This window comes from Pistacia vera, unplaced genomic scaffold (assembly GCF_008641045.1).
Source record: "Pistacia vera cultivar Batoury unplaced genomic scaffold, PisVer_v2 Contig498, whole genome shotgun sequence".
Taxonomy (NCBI): domain Eukaryota; kingdom Viridiplantae; phylum Streptophyta; class Magnoliopsida; order Sapindales; family Anacardiaceae; genus Pistacia; species Pistacia vera.
The window spans coordinates 1441774-1468979 of NW_022196332.1; the positions used below are offsets into that span (position 1 = coordinate 1441774).

Genomic DNA, 27206 nt, shown 5'->3' on the forward strand with positions numbered 1-27206 from the left:
TTTATTATGTTTACTATTTCATTAAACGTTAATAAACTAAGTTTAGGTTAAATTATAAATATATTTTGATTAAATTATATTTTTATAAATTGTATATAAGAAAAAAAAAAAAGATATTTAAGTGTAATTTTATTAATACGAAGTCTCACCTAAAATATATATTATATTAAAGGGTTAAAACTATTGGCTCCTCATTAACTATATTTTAGTTGAAAAGTTTGACTTTAGAAATAGTTAAGATTCCTATTTTATTGACTAATTAAGTAATTATAAATAATATGATATTTCTATACGTAATTAAAAGTTCATTAATCTTAAAACTACCAAACAGTAACATAATATCATTTAAATTTTTATACATTTACATTAATACTTATACTTTCGAATAGGATTAACCCTATTCCTATTTGGAATAGATTTAATTTAGTATTTAATTAATTCCTGTTCCTAATTGGAATAGACATAACTTGGTATTTAATTAATTTTTATTCCTAATTAGAATAGAATTATTTTGGTGTTTAATTAATTAATAATAACCTATTAATTTATACTTATATTTATATATAGTAAAACCTCTCTATAGTCATAATGGTGGAACTAACTAATTTTATTATTATAAGGAGGTTATAACTTAATAGAGGTGTAGTTAAAAAAATTTATTATTTCAAAATTCATGTTTTAGTAGTACAATATTAGGATTTCAATTCATGTTTTAATAATATTAGGGTTTCAATTCAGCGCTTCAATTGCCTACTTTTGAAACAAATAGAAGATCGTGTTTTGAAACCAACAAAGATAATTATCCTTAATAGAATTGTAAATGCAATTGCTGCATGACAACTGATGTGAAGCCATAGACAATTGTCAATTGTTTTAAGCATTACAAAAATAGGACCCCCAATGTCGATGAATTACAAGTTACAAATGAAGTGGATGGGGAGAATCAAAGAGTCATTGTAAAATTGAGTGATCAGATTCGATAACTTCACTACACTAATCGAATGAATATTAATATCTTCCTTAATCATCCAAATGAATAACAAGTCATGCATGTTTTAACAAAAGAAAAAATCATTTCTATAATTAAACAATAAGAGAAATGAAATAATTATGAGGATAATAGTACGGAAATACAAAAAATTTCATGTCAAGAAGCTTTAAACATGCTTAAGAAGCTAGACATATTTTGGCTTTAACAAGAAAATGTTCATGCTAGGTAAAGTACCCGTAAGTTAAAATATGTAATAACAACTCTAAAGCATAAATTATTGTTCCAAACAACTTCAGATAAATATTTTATCTCATCTTAAACCTTTAATGTAACATACCATATATTTTTTTGCAATATACAGATAATTATTACTATGTGGAGGCAACTTTCCTTAAGACGGGAATTAGAAAAATTATAACTTATTACAAATAGAGTTTATTCTTATTTATAACTATCTCAAATTGGGAATATAATTTTTTATGATTATGTAGAGTTTATTCCTATATAGAGTATCACTATAGAGAGGTTTTACTGTATTTATTGGAATGAACATATAAATATACAATTTTGCAAATTAAATTCAAATATAAATATTGGGATTAGGTAACAACCTCAGCAAACTTAATTTCACAACAAAATTACTCAAATACTTTTTCGCCAAAATGACGAAATCCCATTTTCACCAAAAAGGACGAAATGAACCATTCATTATAAACCTTAAATAGTCTTATAAGTGTGTGACCCGTTGGCTCCCTTTAATGTTGGCAATAAGTAGTATCGTGATTAACCACCAATTAATTGTCTCACTATAGACAAACCAAGATTGACCTCTAGCAAGGCATCATGGTTACCTAACATATAAGGATTAGCGAAGAATTGAAACCTAACAACGGTATGGTTATCGTGCAATTCAATCTCTTTATCATCTATTATTCCATCAAGGTTTGAAGTACAAAAATAGTGTCAACTTCAAATATATTACCTTGACATATTGACATTCAATTATTAGTAGAGGTGAAACAAATGAGCCGGGTTAGGCGGGTCAACCCTAACCTGGCCCGCATTAGAGAGGAGGCAGGCCGGGTTGAACCCAACCCGCATGCAACCCCCAGGCGGGCCGGGTTGCTATTTGTTTACAATAGGGTTGGCCCAAAAAAAATTAAAAATTAAAAATTAATTATTTTTTTCAAGTTTCTCCCATTTTTTTAATTCTTTTAATTAAACTATTATGATTGAACTCTTACAAATAATTTTACACAATAATATTAAACTATACTTCTAAATCATAAATATTAAAATGTATAAAACTTCGTAATATTTGACACATTGTTATTATTATTTTTTATGGTACGTAAAATATAAAAAAATTAAATACTGAAGTCTTATTCTTAAATTTCCATGTTTTGTATAAAATATAATTCATTCTTATGCTAAAGTTTCTTCAATTGAATGAATAAATCTAATTTTTCTTATATTACAATTTTATTGTATTAAAATTGAATTAATATTTGAAATGTTAATAAAAAAAAATTAATTTAATTGAATTATTGATATTTGAAAAGTTAACTAAAAACAATTACATTTATTCATTTATAAATCGTTAATTATTTATTTGAAAAGTTAACTAAATAAAACAAAAATAAAAAAATAAAAAAATAGGGTTAACCCGGCCTGACCCGCAACCTAACCCGGCGGGTTAGGTTTGGCAGGCCGGGTTGGGCCAGCCATTACCCCAAAAATGGCGGGCCTAACTCGGCCTACCTTTGTTGGCGGGCGGGTTAGGACCAACCCGCCAAAAGAAGTAACCCACCGCGAGCCGGGTCGGGTCGGGCCGGGCTGGTTACTTTTGCACCTCTAGTTATTAGAACAACAACCAAATAAAATTGGATTTGAGCAACAACTCAATTCCACTGTAGCCATAGATTTACGATCGTTGTAATTAACTGAATAGCATTATGAGATAACTTCTCCTGTACCGAGGAGTGATAAATTATTTGTTTATCCACCATAGCCATAGTGTTAGTGTACATCTTAATATAGCCAACCACCACTGTATTGATAATCCTAAATAGAACTACGTTAAGCTAGCATCAACCTGCACCAATATTTACAAACGACGCTCTGGTGATCTCAAGTCTAAAGATCACATGCACCACCATCCGTTAGAAGATATGTTACATAAACACTAAGGTTACCATCTATATGAAATCATTTTGGTAGGTCAATCTAGTGAACTTGCATACAACAAGCACCCACTCATTGCACCAAGTTGTCACCAAACAACTTTGACATGTGCCATTGTTCAAAATAATACTAAGACTACGAACATTTTTGAAATAGCCACCACATGTGATCATAGGGTCTTCACAATCAAGATTTAAAACAATTTATTCATTTATCATGACACAACCATTCTAAGGATATATATTAATACATAGAATATTATGAATCACATGATATAGTAAATACACCTTTTATTATACTTAACATGATATAACAAAAAGTTAAAATTACAAATAATATTGGCTAGTGCACCTACATATTGGCTTCTCTAGTTGCCACCTCCATGTAATACCAGCCATGGGAGTTATCTCTTGGCACAATCTTTAACTAGTAAAGGCTTTTAAACTTAGCCAATGTAATCTCATAGGAAAAATAGCTCCTTCATAAAACTCTACAAGCCATAATCGCCCTCCATGTGTTTATAGCAATTTGACCAGGGGTTATCCCAGTCTCTACAAGAAATTGTCTCAACTCGTTTGGAAAGGGAAGTCTGAACTCCTACCCCTTGACACACATTGTGACTCCCTCTCTTAACAAGGGCTTTTGTGCTACTGATAATTTCAACGCTAGTGGTCTCCGAACTCAAGAACGCACCACCGCTCTTCTCCTCACTAGACAAAGCTTTAGTCCTATTTTGAGAATCCTTTACCTTAGACATAATTTAATCTAAGTTATAGGGTTTCAAGGTAAGCATCACAAACCCAAACCAAGCAAGAGCACGCAAATGGACACAAGAAGCAAGCTCCACCCCTTATTTGAGCAAGATCAATCAACAAACAAAATGGCAGAAAGTTGGAAACCTTAGAAACATGCAATTTCGAAAGTGTATCTCCAAGGATAGAGCACAAAGTCATGATGAAGTAAGGAAAGCCAGAAAAATAACCTGAAAAAGATGACAGACGAGGTGATTTGATCGAAAAGTGCTTTTTGCTGAAGCGAAGGATAACCACAAACAAAAGTTAGCGGGCAAAGAAATTAAAAAAATCGCAAAATAGCAAGAAACAGCAAGGCAAGCTTTATAAAGGAAATATCAGAGTCAAATCCCAACTGTCAGATAGATCACAAGGTCAAGGATTAAAAAGTGTGTCGTAGTTGCCAGGTGTCGCGACCATGAGACCCAGATGCCTAGCAGTAGTTATGGAGAGACAAATGTGGCAGTCATAGATGCATAAATGCGTTCTCATCAATCGCCCACGTGTGTAGAAGTTCAACCGCCATAAAACTACAATTTCAAAATTTAAAATCCAATCGCCCAAAAAGCTGTGACGCATTAGTCAAACCCTAGAGCAAAAAACAGTAGCACTGTTATATGTAGCAGTAGGACCCTACGAGACTTTAAAAGCGTGAGCACCATAATTGGTTTACAAAGATAACATCCTAACTCTACATACCAAAGGCAAAGGGCCTTTGTAGTATCCGAATTTTCCTAGGGGCAAAATAGTGAAATCCCAAATTCTCAGCAATGTAGTACCCGAATTTTCCCAGCATCTAGAGATACCCCATTTCTGCAGGGTCTTCTTTTTGTATATTATATATACATTTGGAATTAATCTCTAAGAAATAGGGAAACCGACAATTAAGACATCTTCAACCACAAGTTTGCGATTATTGATTTATGGATTGTTCTCTTAGGGTGGGTTTTGTTGGGGTTTATAAAAGATTACTCTAGTAATCTATCTTTTAATCCGAAAATTCTCATGTTTGGTTTAAAAATAAAAAGATTCCGATGATCTTAAAATATCAATAGTAGTTACTGTAGGTAGACTTGGGGATAATCTAACTACCAAGTGAAGGGGTATTATTTTTTCATCACCGAGGTAATCTTAATTTTGTTTCTATTTTACCCTTAATTATTAAAAATTTCAGGCAGAGATGCCTTCGTATGTCAATCAAAATTGACCAATTGATTAAAATTACTTTTATACCCTATAATTATTTTTTTTTGATAGAAATACCCCTCATTTTACATAAAATTAATCTTATCCCTAGGTAATAATTTCTTTTCATCATAATGCCCTTATACTAAAAACTATTTACATAACACCCAGCCACCCAAGACGACTGTTGGTCGCCGCTGGTATTTGTCAGAACAGTGCACGACTGGTTGGATCTAGCTGGTTGTGCACCGATCTGGCCAAATCACAGTAGATCTGGCCGGAAACAGCCAAATATATTCTGGCTATTTTTGGCTAGATTCATGGTGTACGACGTCAGAATAGATCTAGCCGTTAACGGCTAGATCCATGACTATTAACAGCAACTGATATGGTTGTTAATGACCATTGATCTGGTTAGAAACGACTATAATAGATATGGTTTTTTTCGACCAGATCAACACACGGTCGACCAGATCCAGCTGATCGTGCGCCATTCCAGTGGTGGCTGGCTATTGTGGTCGGCGATTAGCAGTGATGGGAAGGTGGCTGGGGTGTTTTTGTTAAATTTCAAAATTAGCTAAACCTAAAATGTTGGGGATTCAATGATAAAATACAAATTAATAACAACAACAACAATAATATATTATTAAAACATAAGGGCAATTTAGTAAAAGAATCTCCTATAAATCTTTTATTCCTCCCAGCTAAACATATAAATATAAAATACCCACCAATTTGATCATATCTAACCAAACATCTTTAAAGTTTAGGTTGAGTGTTGCTATAGATATTTCCATGATCAAAAGTCATTATTTTCAATTTTTCCAAAATTATAAAGTTCTTTGAGGTTTCAGTTTCAAACTCAAGTTAGTAAAACCAGGTAAAAGATTCCGGAATTATTTAAATAAAAAATAAAAAAAAATCCGATCCAAACTTATGATCTAAAGCTATGTCTATTGTTTAAATAAAAACTTACTAAAAAAAGTTCACTGAAAAAACAAAATTTATATATAAACGGAACATGTGGCATATTTTTCCAAATTTATAGATCAAATATAGAATATTGCAGAGATTTGAAGATGGGTACTCATCCCCCCGAGAAGTTCTAAGGCTACAAGGAAAGATTATTAGAACAAGTTCAAAAACAAATTAAGTTTTGCAGCTGCAAAGTCAATTCACAAACCGCACCAAGTGAAGGCCCGACTCCAAAACTGCTTGTTGACATATTATTATTTTACATTATTAGATAGAGATCTAGAGCCCTGTCTTATTTACTCACGGCTGCTGGAGGTAATTGACTGGCACAAGGATGAGAGGAATTTTTTTTGAAACTGTAAGGCTCACCCCAGCTGACTCGTCCATGTTCAGGTCATCCTCCTTCATTCCATTGGGTAATTTCCAGTCAAAACAATACAAGAGATTTGCAAGTGCAAGTTCCGATGTTATTAATCCCATATGCATAGCGGGACAACTTCTTCGACCAGATCCAAATGGCAAAAACTCAAAATTTTGCCCTTTAAGATCAATGGAGTTATTCATAAATCTTTCTGGGGAGAATTCTTCAGGGTTGTTCCAGCATTTAGGATCTCTTCCAATTGCCCAAGCGTTAACTTGGATTAGTGTTTTTGGGTAAATGTTGTATCCATTAACGTTGAATTGGGATATAGCTTCTCTTGGAATTAATAGTGGGGCAGGAGGGTGTAATCTCAAAGTTTCTTTGATTATCATCTTCAGATATACAAGTTTGTCGATGTCAGATTCAGTTACTCTTCCTTTCTGTCCGATACACTTTCTAACTTCGTCTTGTGCTTTATGCATCAATCTTGGATTCTTGGCTAGCTCTGCCATTGCCCAGATCACAGTAATTGCACTCGTGTCTACTCCACCCAAAAACATATTCTGATATAACAAAATATATAGAGTTAATTAGGAGCTTAATTAATTACTTAATTTCATAAAATAATCAAGACCATTAGGTGATTTATAGCCAGAGCCGTGAGTGATAGCGCTAATAGTAGGAAAGGCTTTGGTTATAAGAGGTGTTACAACAAAAGTGGTGGGGCTCATGTAAATACATAGATATAGAGCAAAAACTATCTTAGCTTGAACAGTGAACACAAGTTCTTAAAGCCCATCGCCCATGGTCTAACTAGTAATGAGCAATTAAGAAACATAATTCTGTTTTCTAAAGTTGGTAGTGAAAAGGCTTGTTACGGATGGGATCGTAACATCAATGTTTTCTACAAGGACAAAATATCTAGCCAAAACCTTAATCGAAAGTTGAAAATCAACAGACTGCCATAATTTGCCTAAAATTAATTGAAGCAATTGCAATATGCATCTAATAGTGTAGAGACGCGCAAGGACCGAATTTGGCCTAAAAATAATTGAAGCGATTAGAAAGTGTTTTATCTGGAAAGTTACTTACCAGGAGTACAGCCTTTATATGATCTTTCGAGAGCCGAGATTCCGTTTCTTCCCTCTCTATTTTCAGCATCACATCGATAAAATCTTCCTGCACCTCTTGTTTTGACCTCTCAGGTTTAAGATGATCATCAATTATCTGCTGGAATAAAGTATCCAATTCATGGAAAACTCTCTCAAGTTTTGTATGATAACTGGTCAATCTGTCAATAATCCAACCTATGTAAGGAAAACACTCATTTGCAGTGAAACCTCCTACTACAGACTCAGCAGCATGAACCAATTCTTCAAATCTATGATTATCAAATTTACTCCCTCGAAATCTCTTCCCAAAAGCCATCCTAAATACTATACTTCCTGTAAGAGCAAACATCTTCTCCGAAAGATCAACAGAAGATGAAGATGATGATGATTCTGAGATCGAATTGATTAGAAAAGCGGTTTCTTCTTCCCTAATGAACTGAAATGACTGCGTCCTCTTCAGGCTAAAAAGCTCAAGAACACATATTTTCCTTATCTCTCTCCAGTGCTCACTATATGGTGAGAAAGCCATATCTAAATAATTATAAGTAAGCTTCCTGGTTCCTGTCAAGGGTGGTCTGCTACAACAGTCAAGGTCATGATTTTTTAAGACATCTCTTGCCGCCTGAGCGGAGGAGATTACAGTAAGGGGTATACGACCAAGTTTTAGAAGCATGACCGGTCCATATTTGTTAGAGAGTTGCCTCAAAGATTGATGAGGCAACTCTCCTAGTTGGTGTAAATTTCCTAGAACTGGAAGCTTGGGAGGGCTTGGTGGGAGCCGCTTGTTTAGTATTTTGAGTGATTGAATCTTTTTCAAGAGTAAAAAAAGCAGTAGAGGGAATAGAATAAGAAAGAGCCACATTGGAATGGTGTAGAGAGCCATACCTAAGACAGGGCTTCTTCAAGATAACCCAGCTATAATTTATAACCCAGCTCCAAATTAAGAGTTGACATATATCTCAGTTGCATATTTTGACTGTATTAGCTAGAAATCAACTTATTTGTCAGCCGCCAGCAACCATGATTCATTTCCACGAACTGATAATGGACATTATTAACAGATCGAACACGTTAACAAAAGAACTGAGACTTGGTCGTATAAGCAATAGCGTGGCATTGGCTCCTTTTATTAATGAAAATTTATATAATATTATCTTATAGATATTCAGAGGTAAAAGTATCTGCCGTTCATTACTTGAACTTGTATTCTTAGTTCATTATAGCTGGTAGGCGGCCCAGAAACAGACAAGACATCTTCAAATCACAATGAACTTTTTTTCCATATTAGTTGGCGATAAATGAATCTATAGATTACACGCTTCATGCCTCTGTTTATCATCTTAAAGCTTAGCAAGATTTTTCTCCAAAAGTCATATTTGTTAGGGCAAAAATCGTCTTGGGCTTGACGAGGCCCAATAACGAAATAAATATGTCACAGTTCAAGGCCTCAATCCAATCCTGATTGAGCCTATGCTTAAAATCACCTTGCGACCTACCCACTCTATGAGTTTGGCTATCCTATAAGTTAAGATAAACTAGGTTTGAGTCCATTAGCCTACAACAGTCTATAAATAGGAAATCAGAATCCCATTCTATTTCCTCTTCTACTAAGATTTCAAATCTTACTCAAGCTATTAAACTTAATCTGATAAGATCAAGAAATCATATCTCTTTCATGATAGGGATTATCTCCCAAAATAGGACTTAGTGTCCTACTAAGATTATAAATCTTGTTTAAATTATTAAACTTAATCTGATAAGATCAAGAAATCATATCTCTTTCATGATAGGGATTATCTCCCAAAATAGGACTTAGTGTCCTACTAAGATTATAAATCTCATTTAAACTATTAAACTTAATCTGATAAGGTCAAGAAATCATATTTCTTTCATGATAGGGATTATCTCCCAAAATAGAAATTAGTGTCCTACTAAGATTTCAAATCTTATTCAAACTATTAAACTTAATCTGATAAGGTCAAGAAATCACATTTCTTTCTTGATAGGAATTATCTCCCAAAAAAGAGGACTCAATGTCCTACTAGGATTCTAACCCCTTGGGTTCACTATAAAAACAAAGGTTTGTCCTCTCATTAGGGATGCAATCTCCCATAGTCAATCTACACTATTTAAAACCATCTATTTGCTCCTAAAGTTCTTACTCCCGAGAACCCGACGCCTCCGCCGTAGTCCTAGCTTATGACAAGACTCCTGGTAATTCTTCATCTCCTTAATTCTTATCAAATAATCTCTTTCAGTCTTGCTGACTTTAGCGTCAGAGCGCCTACGGCAAACACCACCCCGGTGTTTTTCGGAAGCTTCATGCTTGCCTTTTCATGTGTGCAGGTCTAGCAGATTGTCAGTAGCCTCAACCTCACGGGATCAGACCCTATTTTCATGACGGTAGATTTTTTGCATCTACAATATCTTAATCAAATCTTGATAAAATTATAAGTTTATGATATGATCATGTCAGTTGAAAATGAAAATCTTTGGCCCTTTGGTACACAATTTTTCCCTACCTTATTCCCTATCCTATCCAAAATACATATTTATTTCCTTATTTTCAAAATATTATTCTATTTTAGTTAATTCTTTTTAAACCCCTTAGATTTTTTAATTTAACTAAACACCCCCCAATTTTTTTTTAAATTGACAAAAACACCCCACCAACCCACATTTGCCAAATTCCGGCCACCACTGCGAAAAGGTTTAGATCCACCATAGATCTAGGCAGAAAATGCCATACTGACGCATGACCGGCCAGATCCAGTCAGCCGTGCGCCGATACAACAACTCCGGCCACCCGTCAGCGGTGGTGGCCGACTGTCGGTATTCAATGGGTGGGTTGGGGTGTTTGTTAATTTTCAATGTCTTATTACAAGGGTGTTTAGTAAATAAACAAACTTAGGGGGTATTTTGTTAATTTTCAAATCCTACATCATAATAACCATCCAATTTTACTTTTTTCAAAATATTATTCTAAAAATATCAGAATAATGAACCAAGTGAGATTTTCATGGTTTTTTTTTTTTTTATCAGCAACACCCTATTTATATTTTAAAATCTCTTTTTAAACCCTCAAAGTTACCCTTTTGGACTTAAATAGGTTTTTTTTTCAACCCTCCATTTCCTAATTTTTTAGATTTAGATTATCTCCTATTTTTATTTTTGTTTAAAGTTTGTAAAGATTCATTGAAATATTACAATTATAATTAAAGATAATAAATATCCATATATTTAATTTTCATTTTTTCCTTTTAAGTCTCCTAAACTCAAGTTTTTGTCTTCTTAATTACTAAATAGATTTTCTATATTTTCTATACTTCTTCCATCAGCTAACAACTGTTGAGTATAAAATCATGTATTCCTAAGAAAACTCTAATTACTCCAAAGAATTTCATCTAAGTGATAATAAGTTAAATCAGAAGTTTTGTCATTTTTTTTTATAGAAAAAATGGATTAGTTGATAACTTCAAGTTTAAGAAGAAAAAACATACTTAGAGTGAATCATTGTATAGGAAAAAGAAAGATGAGAATATAAAAAATCATATTTGGATTTCACCAAAAAAATTTAAATACGACGGAGAGTAAAAAGTGATTATTATTATTTTAAAGCAATTGGAAAGAACAAACTGTGAGTTTTAAATTTTACGAAAAGGAATAAACAGAAGGAAACCATAAATTATAAAATAAAGTATGAGAGTAATTAGAATTTATAGTTTCCTTTATAGTAATTTACTTAAGGTTAAACTTGTCACAAAAAAAAAAAAAAAAAAAAAAGTGGGGCCTCTGACTAAAAATTAAAAATGTAGGGGCTAAAAATCATTACCTTTTTAGAGGTGAAAATCAGTAAATCCTCCAATAACAGACACGGGCGAACTTGAAAGGGGGCTTGCTCGGTTCAAAGTGGACCATGTAGCCTTTTCGGTTTTTTTTTTCAGATATATATAATTATATAATATTAAATATTATAAATAGTGCATACAGTCTGAAACTAAAGTTAGATACATTAAATTATATTCTAATATTCTAATTAAATATAAAAGTACCACTAAAGGCTTGCCCTAGTAGAAGGGAGCTCATTCAGTTTTGGCAATGTCCCAGGTTTGAGTCTCCACCGTGACGGGGAGGGATAGGGTTTATGACTTTAGTTAGTACTCGAATTTGGCATCTAATATAATAGGGGCGAGATGGGGCAAGGGTTCAAAAACATTGCAACTATAAATATAAATAAATAAATATATAAGTTAAGCTTATGAATGAATTTATTATTGTAAGGAGCTTTGAATAATAATTTTAACCAAAAAAAAAAAAAAAGCATGGTTCATGACTTTAGTGCCTGAATTTGGCATCTAATATAATAGGAATGATATGAGATATTAATAAGATATTCTATGAAATATTCGCAAATGGTACTCTTCTCAATTGAAATGACTTCCTCCTTTAACAAGGGATCAAGGAAAATGATAACCCTAAGAGTGTGTTTGGTTAGGGGTTGGGATTATTGAGATAATGCTATTTTATATTACTTGATTACCATGTTTGGTTATTAATAATAGTTATTGTTAATAATATATGAGGTAATCTAATTACTTTCATTTTCTTACGTATTTTAAGATTACTTGGTTATCTTATTTTTACTACAATTTTACCCTTTATAAATAAAATTTTAAGACAATAATGCCCTTGTTTAAAAAACAATTTACAAAAATATCAATTGACTATTTTATCCTTATATACAAAGTTTTTAAGATATAAATACCTCTGAAATTGTACAAAATTACCCAAGGGTGGTGGCTAGATCTAGCCACCATTGCCAACCGTCGAAAACCACCGCCGACGACCACTGGTTACAATGGAATAGTGTACGACCGACCATATTTGGCTTGCCGTGTGCCGATAAAGTTGTTTCTGACTGGAAACAACTAGATCTGACCTTTCACGACAAAATTTGTGGCCGTTTCATGGCCAAATATGTAGCCGTGAAAAGCTAGATATTTGGCCGTGAAACAGCCATCGTTTCACGACCAGATCTCCACTTTCATAGTCGACAGCAGTGGTGGCAAGCCATCGATAGTGGCTTGGGGTGGGTGGGGGTGTTTTTATTAAGTTTTAAACTTTTTTTGTTACTAGGGTGTTTTAGCTAAATCTGAAATGTAGGGGGTTAAAAGAAATTATTCAAAAATAATAATAATAATATTATTATATTAATATTTAAAAATGATGGCAATTTAGTAAATTATATAACATACCCACCAATTTATTTCAACCAACCAAACACATTTCTTTAAACATTTTCAGTAATCTTCAAGTTAATTTATCTTCCATTAATAACCAAACGCACCCTAACAATATTTAATATTATGTAATTATATATATTTTAAAAAACGAAACTCCCCCATCAAAAAATCCCTCACAGCCCAACAACAAATTAGCTCTGTTCTCATTAAAAATTAGCTCTAGTCTCAGGCCTTAATATAAAGACCAAGTGTCTGACTTAAGCCTTGGAGGCTCTACGCCAATGGAGCAACGACTGAATAAGAGAAATGAGGGTGTAATTGACGATGACAGTAATATTATTAGGTAAGTATTTAGGTTAATGTAGATTTTGGGATATGAAAGATGTGTAGCTTGGTAGAAAGTAGATGAAATGTGCTTTCGTGGATATCTTGAACATCTCGAGTCTCCTATCAAATGCTCCTCTCGAGATGTCCTAGAAAACTGCAAAAGAAGAAAGATCGTCAAGAGAGCTAGTGAGGGTGTTAAACGCTCAAATCAGCTTCTTGAATGAAAAATATAGTAAGAGAAGCACTATAATAAGAAAAAGCTTTAGACATAAAAAGAGTTTAGATAATCATTTTCCTTGTCTTGTCTTGAGCTTGGAGGGGGTATTTATAAGAGATCCAGTCAATGCCAGGTGGCTAGCCATCTGACTATCTGTTATTGTTTGTTTGTTTTTTCCTTGGTGTTCCATTGCTTGATTGGTGTAGGTAGCTAGTTTCGTTGTCTCATCGGGGTGAGCAATAAAACGTGTCTTTCAGGTGTGCCTTTAGGGTGTTCCATCGCGGTGTGTTGTCAAGATGTGTTAGATGGTGTTCCATTAGGATTAGGTTGTGCCATCGGATAGTCTTTTGGGGTGTTCCGCTAAACGACGACACTTAGGGTGATGAACGGATTTTTGGCTTGTATTGAAAATCGTTAGAGATCGTTTGGGCTTTTATGGATGTTATTGTATTACATTTACAAGTGTTGAGGTTGCATTTGTTTGATTTTGCCTTAGAAGTGAAATTGCAACACTTAGCATGAAAAATCACACGAACTAGTTAATCAATTATCAAAAACAATGTTAATGATAAAACTATGCAAAAATTAGATCAGCGTGTTTTATCACACGTTTATAGCATGAAATTCCTAGTTTGCTTGGTATATTAAACTAATTGGGAATTTCCGTGATCAACTGATTATGAGATGTACGATGCATTTTCTCTTTTATTGTAACAATATTACAAATTTTATGGCATAAATTCAACAAAACATTTTACAAACAATACTATAATACATTATCAATCAACACAAATTACAATTACAAGTCCACGTCAAACATTTTTAACTAAGTGTAAAAAAAAAAAAAAAAAAAAAAAAATTTTAAGGATATAAGAATATTTAGGCTCCATTTATTACACTTTTGAGAATACTATTATTAGTATTCCCAATAAAGTTAAATAATAAAATTGACTTATTCTTAAAATATTATTCTATATTATTCAATTTCTTTTAAACCCCCTAAATTTGTTAATTTAACTAAATACCTCAAACTATTTTTTTTAGAAATTGTAAAAACACCCCAGCAACCCACATTTACCAGATTCTGACCACCACTGCAGAAAGTTGGCCGAAATTTGGTATAATGGCACACTACCAACTAAATCTGGCCGTAGCCAGTCGTCAACGACGACCAATATATGGTCATCCATCAACGATGGTTGTATCTTTGGTCGTCGTATGCGGTCAGATCTGGCCGAAAAAGGCCATATCGACGCACGACCGGTAAGATCCAGCCGGTCATGCGTCGATACGGTGACTCTGGCCACCCTTCAGCGGTGGTGGCTGGTTGTCCGTATTTAATGGGTAGGTTGGGGGTGTTTTTGTTAACTTTTAATATTTTATTATAGGGGTGTTTAGTAAATAAACAAACATAGGGGGTATTTTTGTTAATTTCTAAATCCTACATCGTAATGCCCGTCCAATTTAACTTTTTTTTTTCAAAATATTATTCTAAAAAGTATCAAAATAATGAACCAAACGGACCCTTAGTTTAAATTAATGATTTTATCTAGACATAATGTCATTCAGTAAGTGCTTTTGCTTGTTTGATAAGGTGTTTATGGTGTGAGAGTTTGAAAATGAAGAAATGTGTGCTTTTTCTTTAACTGTTGGGTCGTTAGTGATGAGCGTAATTTGATATTTAATTGAATAAATTGGTTATATGTGTATAGCATAGGGATGAGAGAGTTAGTTAATTATATATAACCCCCCAATTTTTGTCTAATTTAATTAATTTCCCTTATTCCTATTAGTGTTTTAGGTTTGCTTATCATAAATAAGTGGCCTGGTTCTGATTTAATCAATAAACTCATGGCGTAAGTTATAGTAATTCTAGGTATTCAATGAGAATCAACTAGTTTTGTTTACATAATTTCCCGAGTATTCTCAAAAAACAACAGGTATTGAATCTATCATTTTTATAAGTGGCATTAATTTGGTATCAAAGCTAAAAATTCTTATATTGCAGATACCTCGATAACCAAAACCTTCCATAAGAGTCGTCATATTTCAAATATACTTCTCACTGATTTTTAGATTCAGCTTGTTTAAGTTGGTAAGCTTCTCCAAAATTCGTTTTTGACGTAAGTGGTAAAATACTTATGGGAGAAACTGAAGAAGCACATGCGAGCAACATTCCTTCCGTATAATTGTACAAGATTAATGTATCAACAGTTGTAGACTTTGAAATAAGGAAGTAGGAAAGCTGGAAAGTACACCACATAAAATATATTGTTGGGTTACACGCAATGAGTTGGTAGAAACTAACGAGCAACTGGCAATGCCACATTTGGAAGACTTGACATACATTGAATCCTTTTTATCACTATTCAGTTGCAAAAGCCTATGAATAGGAACTAAAAAACAATTTGATTCACTCTAGTGATCCTATTGGAAAGACTTGAGTTGGTAGTTAAACTAAGAGTCACGGCTCAAACTCTAAACTAGTTATCCAATATCTACATTATTACGAGAATAAGATTTGAATAAAATGTGTTCAGTTGAGTATTTTGATCTTGTTATTTGTGTTGAATATTTGATTGGTATATTTTTTTGTAAATGATTTATTAATATAATATTTTGGTGCATTTTGTTAAAATAATGTATTATTATAACCTTAAAACTTATAAATTTACATTTTAATAATATTAAACATTTTATTGGTAATTTCGTAACCAATAAATATTTAAAAAAAAAAAAAAACCCCATATTAATTTCACTAATCCAACTGTTTAAAAACACACTACATTAATACATCTATGACAAAGGTACTAATTATCAACCTTTAGAATGGTTGTTACACGTATACTCTATTAACAACTACGACATGGTCACATGTGCTGCCCACAGTTCAGTCGTTATGTTATCCCGTACAGTCATCATGTTGTCTATAATGCCTTCTTGCGGTTGACTCGGTCCTTCTCTATTTCCGCCATCTTCTGCCCCGTTTTGACGATCACAATATACTTGCTCATTACTCGTATTTTCAGTATCTTGTTTGAAGATAGGGTCCTCCATATTGTACATTCTGATAAAATTATGAAGTACACAACTTGCGATAACAATCTTCCCTTGTTTGTCCAACGGGGTAATTGTTCATTCCATTAAGAATACGAAACCGTCTTTTTAAAACACCAAAGGTTCTCTCAACAACATTGCGGAGTGAAGCATGTCTATAGTTAAACAACTCTTGTGGCCTCTTCGGTTGCGACGGTGATCAGAAATATGGTAAGCCACTCGCCTATGAGGAGCGAGGAACCCTTCTCTATTTGGATAACCTGCATCAACCAAATAGTATTTCCTTGTAATAAAATCACACATGTTATTTGAAAATTTAGGGCCTCGACAGTGGAGCAGATACACTTTAATACGTCAAGAAAATACTTATACTTGGTGGAGGATGTGGGAATCCAGAATTAGGATCATTAAGAATTGAATTTAAAACTCTTGAATTATGCGTAGATCCTTCCCATCCAGTAACGACATAAGTGAACATCATCTTAAAGTAACATACAGCCATTACATTCTGTGACAACGTTTCTTTGCGATTCTGGTACCTATCGCCAAATTCTCATGGAACCGAAGCGTATACATGTGTGTCATCAATTGCTCCAATACAGTCATATCATCAAAATTGAATTTTAGTCATATTAACCGACTATCAACATTAATAACATAATGAACTTAATTATCCACTAATAGAAAACATAACGAAGAAGTACCTTAATGAAAAGGTAATATTTTCGGTTAGTTGATATTTCCCATGGAACATCACTTAAGTCAGGTGGCCTGATAAACTCTGTCTTCAACTCACATATCATCTCGCAAACTGCGCCAACATATCTAGAGATCGTCTCACCCGAATGTTGGAAATCCTCCATCATCGTTCTGATTGTCTCGTTTTTACCAACTATTGTCAGAAATATCATAACTTGTTCTTCCATACTCGTCTTCCTGGTTGGTCACAATTTCCCTTGCTGTGCCAAAATGTAACATAAGTATGTAAAACAGTCTTTGTCCATGCGACACTTGTCAAAGATCTTGTCAGCATGACCATTGAGTATTTCCAACATGTACTCATGACCAATTAATATGGATGTATGTCGTAGTTGAAGCCCAACTATTTCTAACACGGCAACACCGTAGAGTGCAATGGTTATATCTATCAGTATTTCTTCTTCCTCATTTGCATTTCGTCGTCTTCTTCTTGTACGGCTTGACGATGCCATTTAAACCTACACATTTGCAAAACATTGATCAACAATTAACACTTGTTGTACTACTTAGCAAAATATAACAGTCAATATTTAATTCTAATGACAATCTAAAACTCATATGAAACATATAATCTCACATAAAACTCTAACACAATGAATAAGTTCATACAGTAGCCGACATTTGGGGACATTTTCAAATCAAGGTGTTGAACAGTTTGGTTTAGCCATAAAAGGATAAGTGCCCATTGGCACATACAAAAGTGTTGGCAAACACTTAGGACATACAATGTCATCTACAAATTGCGAAAGTCGTTATAAATCCAATTAGCCTTTTCTTCGAGCGGGAGTTTCACGAATACCTCTTGCCATCCTGGATTTTGATATAAGTACTTGACAACTGGCATGTAAAACTCTGTGGGTACTTGCATGGCTGTCAAGATGTCAATACAATTACTCATGGAAAACGGATCAGATGGAGCACTGGTGTTCTCTTCGTCCCCCTCATCTCCACTACGATTGCTAGCCCTCAATCCCATACTCCCCCTCTCCACAAGCACATCCGTCAATCAACCAATGACATCCACAAGTGCCTGTCTCAGGCCACTTCTGTTCCTCCTATTTCTCGGTCTTCCATGACCAGATGTGGTTACCCGTTTTTCCCTGTCGTCCGATCTGGATCAGGTTCAAAGTCATTATCATCAATGTCAACCGCGCCCTAATTGGAAGAAGTGAAGGTCTCCACTGATTGAGATGTAGATGTGTATGCATATCTTTGAGTGGCAGTTTGCTTCTCAAATATGATTTCATAAAGCTCATTGTGAGGAAGTCCCTTGTGGTAGAATTGTTGTGCCTATGGGTTCTACTGGTAATGCAAAATAATAATATATTAATATTTGGCAGTCCCAAAAAAAAATTGTGTACAAATACGGTGTCATTGATTAATATTCGTTACAAAAGTTGAAAATTTACCTTGACATATTCTTGCCAAACCTGTACGGGACACGTTAGACTTTGCGACTCATGATCCCACCTAAAGCTCGTGTGTTGCAGCAATTTCCATCATGCTTGATATACTTTTCGCAGGCGAAAGTACTTAAGAGGTTAGTTGTGTCATGTTGAGTCTCCTCCCAACCAATGATGATAAGTCATCCAACATTTCCTAGTAATCGATTGTTTTTATTGAAGTACCGTGCGAAGTTTTCGCCCATTCAGACAACAAGATCAGAAATTTGTGAGTCATCTTAGCAGACCAGTTCACAGTATCACTCATCTAAGGACAGTACGGTGAGAACGACAACCAAGATTGGGACACCATACCAATCACCAAACATATTAGAAACACACATACGCACGTTTAAACGTAATAAAGTAAACACAGATAAACCGTTACCTCGTTCGATCCGACACTGCTTGAAGCCGTCAATGCAGGGGAAGATACATGCAATGTTGACCAACAGGGTGTATGATGAACTCCAAGTCTGGAAAAGCCTCTGCTGCAAGTAGTAATCAATCCTGCGATGTCGAGACAAATTATACTGACATTTGTGCATATGATTGTAATTTGTTCTTACGATCAAATAACAATGCCGAATCTGCAAAACAAATATATTAGTTAGTGAAATCCCCAAAAAAATATTTCCAATAATCCAACAATTTTTTACTCCCAAAATGCATCCATTAACGAGATGTTCTTTTTAAAATTTGTCCGTTTCACAATTTACATATTTCTCTATAAAGATTGAAATGTTAAATATAATACCAACTGTCAGATAAATAACTTTTTTTTTCTTTTTTTTACTTGATATATTGACATGTATATTATATATTTATATATATTATATATTATATATTATATATTTACATGTATATTGATGCAAATAGGAAGTAGAAAATTGCATTACATTTGTAGATGGTGATGGGTGGTTCGTAGACGATCATAGGAGTCGGGTTCGCGTTGCGATGATGACGGTGGTTCTTCGTTGCAGATCGACGACGACGGACAATGCTTTGTGGCAGATCGACGATGATGGGGCTTGATCGTGGCAGATTGGAGACGACGGTGGGTCTTCGTGGATGGTTTGTGACGATAGGCTTCGGATTGTGGTAGATCGGTGACGACAGTATTCACTGAAGTCAGATCAGCGACGATGGGGGCTTCTTCGTGGCAGATTGGCGACGACGGAGGGTCTTCGTGGATGGTTTGTGATGATGGGCTTCAGATCGTGGCAGATCGGTGACGACGGTGGGTCTTCGTGGATGGTTTGTGACGATGAGCTTCAGATTGTGGCAGATCGACGACGGTGGGTCTTCGTGAATGGTTTGTGATGATGGTTTTGTTTTGTGATGATGGTGGTAGTGGATGATAGTTTGTGACGGTGGGTTTGTGTTGTGATGATGGCGGTAGTTGGTGATGGGTGGTGGCGGTGGGTCTTCGTGGATGGTTTGTGATGATGGTGGCAATGGATGATGGTTTGTGACGGTGGGTTTTTGTTGTGATGATGGCGGCAGATGGTGATGGGTGGGGTCTTTGTGGATGGTTTGTGATGATGGTTTTGTTTTGTGATGATGGTGGCAATGGATGATGGTTTGTGACGGTGGGTTTGTGTTGTGATGATGGCGGCAGATGGTGATGGGTGATGGCGGTGGGCTCGTAATGCGATGATGGTGGAAGATGGTGATGTGTGGTGGCCGTGCGTTTCTGTTGTGATGATGGTGGAAGATCGATTGGGTGGTGCTATGGGGTTGTTTTCTGATTCAGGTGGAAGGTCATTTGGACAATGTGCGGTGGGTTTGTTTTGTATTTGCAGGTGGAAGATCGTTTGGAGAACAATTTGTTGGAAGCGTAGGAAGATGGTTTGTGATGGTGGTGAAGCAGTGAAGTAGTGAAAAGAGAAAATGGAATTAAAGCAGACAGCACTGCAAACTCTATCTTCAACGGTAAAAAAATTGTCAGAATCCAATTTTCAAGATTCTATTATCTGAATAATAAAGCAAACATTACTCTGAAAATTGGGTTTAGGGTAGGATAGGAAATAACAAACCAAACGGACCCTTAATGTAAGAAAATGTGGAAAAAATGAAGAAAAGAAGCAAGTGTATGTTGTAGACATTATTGAAGAACATGTTGATGATTCTCAAGCTCAATTTACTAAAGAATTTGTTCAAGCTGATACGAGTCTAATGCTAGTGGTTCAATGAGTTTGTCTTGCACCGTCGGTAACAAACTGGTTAAAGTATGTTAAGGGAAAAGTTTGTTGTGCGAATGTGATCTCCAAAGAAATTGTTGTTAAAATGTTATCTCTTACTACGTTTACATCTTCACTTCCAAGTTCTCTTTTCATCCAGGAGCTTTGTAGTGGTGGTTGAGAGCCATCAATGTCATGCCAAATTGATAAACATCTTGAGCGTGCTTTTGGAGTTTGAAGGCACGTTTTTCAATATCAAAAAATTTGGCACCATGCTCAATTGACAAACATCAATTGGAGATACTTTATTTTCAATATATGTTCAACTAAAACGTGGCAATGAATATCAAAATGAAGTACCAGCTTCAAGTCAATTTCTTGCGTTTAAGCAAATCAAAAGTTTCAAGGATATAACTAATTTGTTAGATCTAATGTGTATAATTTGACATATTTGAATTATGTAATAGGATAATATTTCTTTTGTTTTTTTCAATGGAAATATCAAAAAGCATTATTTTTATAATTATTAAAAAAGAATATTGTATATTTTTATAAAAACCTTAAAATAATACCAATGAACATAAAATTGATATTGTTATAATATACTGTTTTTACAATAAATAATTGATGTTATATAGAATTATTAATCTTTACAATTTTAATTTTAATTTTGTTTAAGTATTTATAGCATATCAATTTTACATGTAGAGAGCAATTTTGTTTGTAAGGGTAAATACTAAAATTATCAGTTAAAATAGTCCAATCCAAACCACGCAGATAAGTTTAGGCTTTTTCATAATATACGAAAATAAAAAATAAAAAAATAAAAGTTGGTCTTTAGATCCGAGGTAGCGATTAGCCGATCACTTTGTGGAATGCATGGGAATGAGAATGGGATTCCGCTGCAGTCCCCTCTCGTGGGGATGGGCTGTTATGGTGGTCTGTTGTGTTTCTGCTGCTGTGCAAAAGTGTCTGTGGTTGCGAGATTGTCGAGGTCCGTAGCCGTTTGTAGTTGAGTTGACTTCTTTTTTTTCCCTGGTTTTGGCTGTTTTGTGTGCCTTGCTCTCTCTGGTGACCATTTGTATAGGCTCCCTTGACCTCTTTTTTTTTTTTTTTTCCCTTCTGGTCTCATCTCAGGTATGTTTGCTCTGTAAAGGATTGTATATCCTTGCTCTTTTTGTCCCCTTTTTGTTCTCTCCAAGGGACGTTCCGGTTAGGGGTCCCCTCATTTGATTGTTTATTCATTATTCTTTATAAAATCATCAGTTTCCCAAAAAAACAAAAAAAAAAACATGTGAGGATCTAATGCATAGAAAAAAAATTGTGTAACTAAATCAGGGTCAAAATGGGAAAAAAATTGAACATGGACAACAAAATCATTTCAAACCTTTTTCTTGCATTGGTTGGAATACACATTCCTCCCAAATGGGATTTCCCCAAAAAAGTGTAACGTAAACAAGGCGATAGCCGGATAGGCATTCCTTTGCCCATTCCCTTGGGTAAACCGCAATGTAAAGAACAAAGGATAGCATAAGTAGTAAACCGCAATGTAAAGGATAGCATAGGTAGTGATCAGTGGGACTTATCCCTATTAAATGTCCTTAACTGTCTATTGGGTGTGAACAATTAATATAGTTTAGAGTTAGACTAATTTGTTAACTTTCCTTTACAAAAATATTATGTTTATACCTAATCTTATAACATTTTCTTACAATCCTAATATGATAATAAAGTTGACACTATCATTTCAATTGACGACTTTAATTTAATATGAACGACTATTTCTTAGAGACGAACAATCATTTTCTAGAGATAAATAACAATTCATTCATATGGAGAAATGATTGTTCTTTCATAAGAAACAATTATTTCTTATAAAGTAACGATCATTCTTTCATAAGGACAATCATTTTTTATGAAAGATTAACCATTAGTCCCTAAAAAATGAACCATTCGTGTCTAGTCAAGAATCATTTAGTGTCTTGGGTGTCGTGAGAGTTGACGTAAGAATTACCAACTCAACTATCATGTTAAGATTATGAGAAAAGGTTGTGAGAGTGGATTATGGGCTAATATTACTTTTTTGCTTTAACACCCAATATTTATTTATTTATTTTTGAGTTTTTAATATCCCGCATTTCTAAGGGCCACATAATATTCCAAAAAGATAAAACTTAAAAAAAAAAAAAAAAACTAACTCAACCGCGGTTTACCTCAAGGCGTATATATCTAACTATAGTCAAGTCAGAAATATACGATACAGATTCACCCTCAGCAACATATCCAACGGCTAGGAATAGCTTTCAGTAAAGAACCAGGGTTAGAGCAAATTTTTGGGGAAAATTGAAAAAAAAAAAAAAGAGAGAGAGAGAGAGAGAGAGAGAGAAACCTATCGATCCCGTCGCATATCGATGAATCAATAAATCAATCTAGGGTTAGGGTTTTGTAGCAGATGGAGATGGACTACGTTACTGAGTTTCCTCACACTCACATGGATCGTCCCCAGGAAGAACCTCGATTGCTTGGGAACTCCCTCAAGCTCTTGCAAAGGTATGATTTTTTTTTTTTTTTTTTTTTTATCTTCAATTTTGTTAGATTCTTTTTCTTTTTCCCGAAAAAATATTTTTTCTTCGAATACTTTCACTGAAACGTATAAAATTTGAATCTGTATTCATATCTGAATGATTTGGATGATTTAGTTTAGTTTTTTTTTTATTTTCTAGAGCAAAAGTTTTATGTGGAAAAAGAATCAATTTCCTTTTCTTGTATTTTATGATTTCATTTTGATCTTTATTTTCTGATCTGGTTTGTGATATATTTCCTGTTAGGATATTTGGGTTTTCTTTTTCTTCTTCTTCTTCTTCTTTTTTAATCTCTATATTCTGTTGTATCAGTTATTGTGTTGCATGGTTTCATAGGGGGTATGGTTTTGGAAGTGAATTAATTGTGGAGAAGGCAATTTGATTACTTTGTGTTTAGTGTAGTATGAATGAAATGGCTGTGTGTAGGCTCAGTCAGGGATATATTGTGGACAAGATGTTGGGAGTGTGACCAGCTATGGACCTTCAAGGGTACCCTTAGACCATGCTAGTCTGTTTGTAAAGGGATTAGCTCAAAATGGCTCTCCCCGAAGGCGAAATGAAGGAAAAGATGGGCATTACATATTTGCGCTCGGAGAAAATTTATCTTCTCGCTGTAATTACACTTGATCATTATTATTGAAGAATTATTTTATATTATTGATGTATTCTTGCTAATAATTCATTCTGTGCTTTACTTTCTGATGGAAGAAATTTTCTGTTAACATATTAGTCATTTTTCCTCCTCTCTTCTTGTCTTGATTCCTTGAATTCTTTATCATTTATGCTATCAAGAACATTTTTGAGGCTCTATGATGGGCCGTGCTACTAGTTTTCAGAAAATCATGGCTCTTTAGCTGCATGTCATCTTAATTTTTTGGAGTTGGAGAACCATGTTGAGTTGGGAAAACACTATTGTCAATAATATGTTCCAATGGCATTTTTATATGTCGTGCATCACATACATAATGTCCTTTCTCCCTGCCAATCACAAATAAGAAGGAAAAGATATTAGCTATATACGGTGATGAACTGCCAATTTAATAGACACCTCTTGTCTGCTTCAAGATCTAGGTGCAGTTTTAGATTTAAATTACTTGCCCTTTACTGATTTATTGATTCTTCATCTTCCCTTGATGAGTATGTAGAAAAGTCTTTCTTTCAAGTTTAAAAACTTATTTAATTTGGCACTTGATTCTTATTGTTTTGGATTTTTCATTCTTCATTTGTTTTGGTCTTTGAGTTTTCCTTATGCTCTCTTATTTGTTCATTTGCAGATAAGATACTCAGAAAACTTGGCGAAGGTTAGATTTCCTTAGATTCTACCTAAAGTTATGTTCTTCTCTTGATGGTCTCGTTCCTGATATTATGCATATATTTGCATACATTTTCTTTTTTGTACAGGAACCTTTGGTCAGGTTTTGGATTGCTTGGATAGGGAAACAGGAGAGACGGTGGCCATAAAAGTTGTGCGTAGTATTAAGAAATACCGTGATGCAGCAATGACAGAGATTGATGTGCTACAGTTACTCAAGAAGAATGACAAAAGTGGCCGTCGGTGAGTGTACTTTGCTTACCGTTTTCACTTTGTAATTTTTGTCATCGTTTAAGTGGGTTTATTATTTGCAGTTGTGTTCAAATACGGAGCTGGTTTGACTATCGTAACCATATATGTATAGTAAGTATTCAATTTGATTTTCTATGATACAACTTCCCTTAATTTTTATATATTGTGAGAATTAAGGCTTGGTGGATTTAAATGGTCTTAACAGGTCTTTGAGATGCTTGGACCAAGCCTATACGATTTTCTTCGAAAAAATAATTATCGCCCCTTTCCTGTTGATCTAGTCCACGAGATTGGCAGACAATTGTTGGAATGTGTAGCATGTATGTTGACTGCTATTACTTCTTCCCATGGTGACAAGTTTTTTGAAATTGTGTGAACTACGTCACTGCTCATTGAACTTAATTGCTGTTTTGTTGTTATCAATTAATCTTCTGTTGCATTTTTATTTATTTATTTTCCTCAGAGGCATTCATTTGTTTCTGAGTAAAAATATTGATGCTAGATCACAGTATTAATGCTATTACTTCTTATGCTTGCTCTCATTTTCTTTTATATGCAGTCATGCATGACTTGCGCCTCATCCATACAGACTTGAAACCTGAGAACATACTTTTTGTTTCTCCAGAATACATAAAAATACCTGACTACAAGGTATGGTTGCTTATTGTCATTATGCTCTTAATTAGTGTGAAATAATAGCAGTGCAATCTTCTGGCTTTGCAATTCAGTTTTTTTTCTTTTGGGGAGTTTTGTGCATCTTTCCTGTTAATTTCAATGTTTGAGTTTTTAACTTCTTATTTTTTTTTTGCAGCTTACGTCTCGGTCAATAACAGAGGGAACCTATTACAAGAGGTTGCCAAAGTCAGGTGCTATTAAGGTTATTGATTTTGGCAGCACAGCATATGAGCATCAAGATCACAATTATATTGTCTCTACCAGGCACTACCGTGCACCCGAGGTTATTCTTGGTATGCTTTTGCTTTTTGCCCCATATTAATTCTTGACATAACATTTCTGGAATTAAGGTTATTTGATTTCAGGACTTGGATGGAGTTATCCATGTGACATATGGAGTGTTGGTTGTATCTTGGTGGAATTGTGCTCGGTATGTTAACTCTCAAAAGTATACTGTTGGCGAATGCATAAGATGGTATGAAGGTGATGGAATGTCAATGAAATTCTTTTTCTTATACCAGGGAAAAAATATTTTTTTTATTTGCAGGGAGAAGCTTTGTTTCAGACACATGAAAACTTAGAGCACTTGGCCATGATGGAAAGGGTTTTAGGCCCATTACCCCAGCACATGTTAAAAAGAGTTGGGTGTGTGCCCTTTAAGGGTTTCTTATTTTTTATCCATTCTTTTATCTGTTCATCTATTTTTAGAATTGTTTATTGTTTGTTACTGGTTCAGCAAACATGCTGAGAAGTATGTGAGAAGAGGTAGATTGGACTGGCCAGAGGGGGCAACATCTCGGGAAAGCATTAAAGCTGTCCTAAAGTTACCTCGTCTCCAGGTGTGTATAAAACCTTATTATATTTTAGCCTTTGGTTTTGGGGGCATGTTTAGTGATTTGTTAATTATAGTTATATCATTCTTATACTCATTTCATTTTTATTACCTCACAATGAAAAAAGAATTGTCATTAGTGTGTTTTTAATTTGTATTTTTTTGTAGAACATAGTAATGCAGCATGTAGATCACTCAGCTGGATACCTAATAGATCTCTTGCAAGGGCTTCTTAGGTATGATCCTTCCAACAGACTAACTGCTCGTGAAGCCCTCAAGCACCCTTTCCTTACAGGAGATTATTACCGGAGATTTTAAGTAAATTTTGTTTGTCATTTTCTCATCATTCTGGCGCTGCTTAATGATTTCTAAAGTGAGATGTGGGTGTGGGTTTATGAAGAATCTGAACTAGTGTCGATCCTTAGTGAAGGCTTATAGGGCGGCCAGGTTCCTGGTCTTCAAGAAATGTTTTGTTGTTCATCTTTTGTAAATAATAAAATTGTCAGGATAAGCTTTCTCCTTGTCCAGTTTTTGTGCTATGATAAGTGTTGTACCGCTTTTCCCATTTTTGTGTCAAAAACTTAGCATTTGTTTGCCAGGGCTTTGTTTTCCTTAGGAAAGAATTCTGTTTTGGTAGATTATGGTGAACACTAGACATTTACTTTATGCCCTTTCATGAGTTATATGCTTAACACATGCTCCAAACAATCTGGACCTCAAACAAAA

At 34.4% G+C, this 27206-nt stretch overlaps 2 protein-coding genes across 2 annotated transcripts; one reads left to right on the forward strand and one right to left on the reverse strand.

Annotated features, from left to right (window-relative positions):
• Positions 1-6322: 6322 nt before the first annotated feature.
• On the reverse strand, positions 6323-8482 carry LOC116105379 (cytochrome P450 71B10-like). Its single transcript, XM_031391808.1, has 2 exons — positions 7580-8482; positions 6323-7050 (listed from the first exon to the last, which is right to left on the reverse strand). Exons 1-2 carry the CDS (start codon positions 8480-8482, stop codon positions 6427-6429), a joined length of 1527 nt encoding a protein of 508 aa, XP_031247668.1. The 3' UTR covers positions 6323-6426.
• Positions 8483-23160: 14678 nt separating this feature from the next.
• LOC116105391 (serine/threonine-protein kinase AFC2-like) lies at positions 23161-27060 on the forward strand. Its single transcript, XM_031391821.1, is given in 13 exon segments — positions 23161-23343; positions 23346-23377; positions 23836-24022; positions 24684-24710; positions 24811-24964; positions 25036-25084; positions 25179-25293; positions 25533-25624; positions 25785-25941; positions 26014-26078; positions 26196-26293; positions 26385-26487; positions 26649-27060. Coding segments are annotated over 13 exon segments (1293 nt in total). The 5' UTR covers positions 23161-23279; the 3' UTR covers positions 26799-27060.
• The last annotated feature ends 146 nt before the right edge of the window (positions 27061-27206 follow it).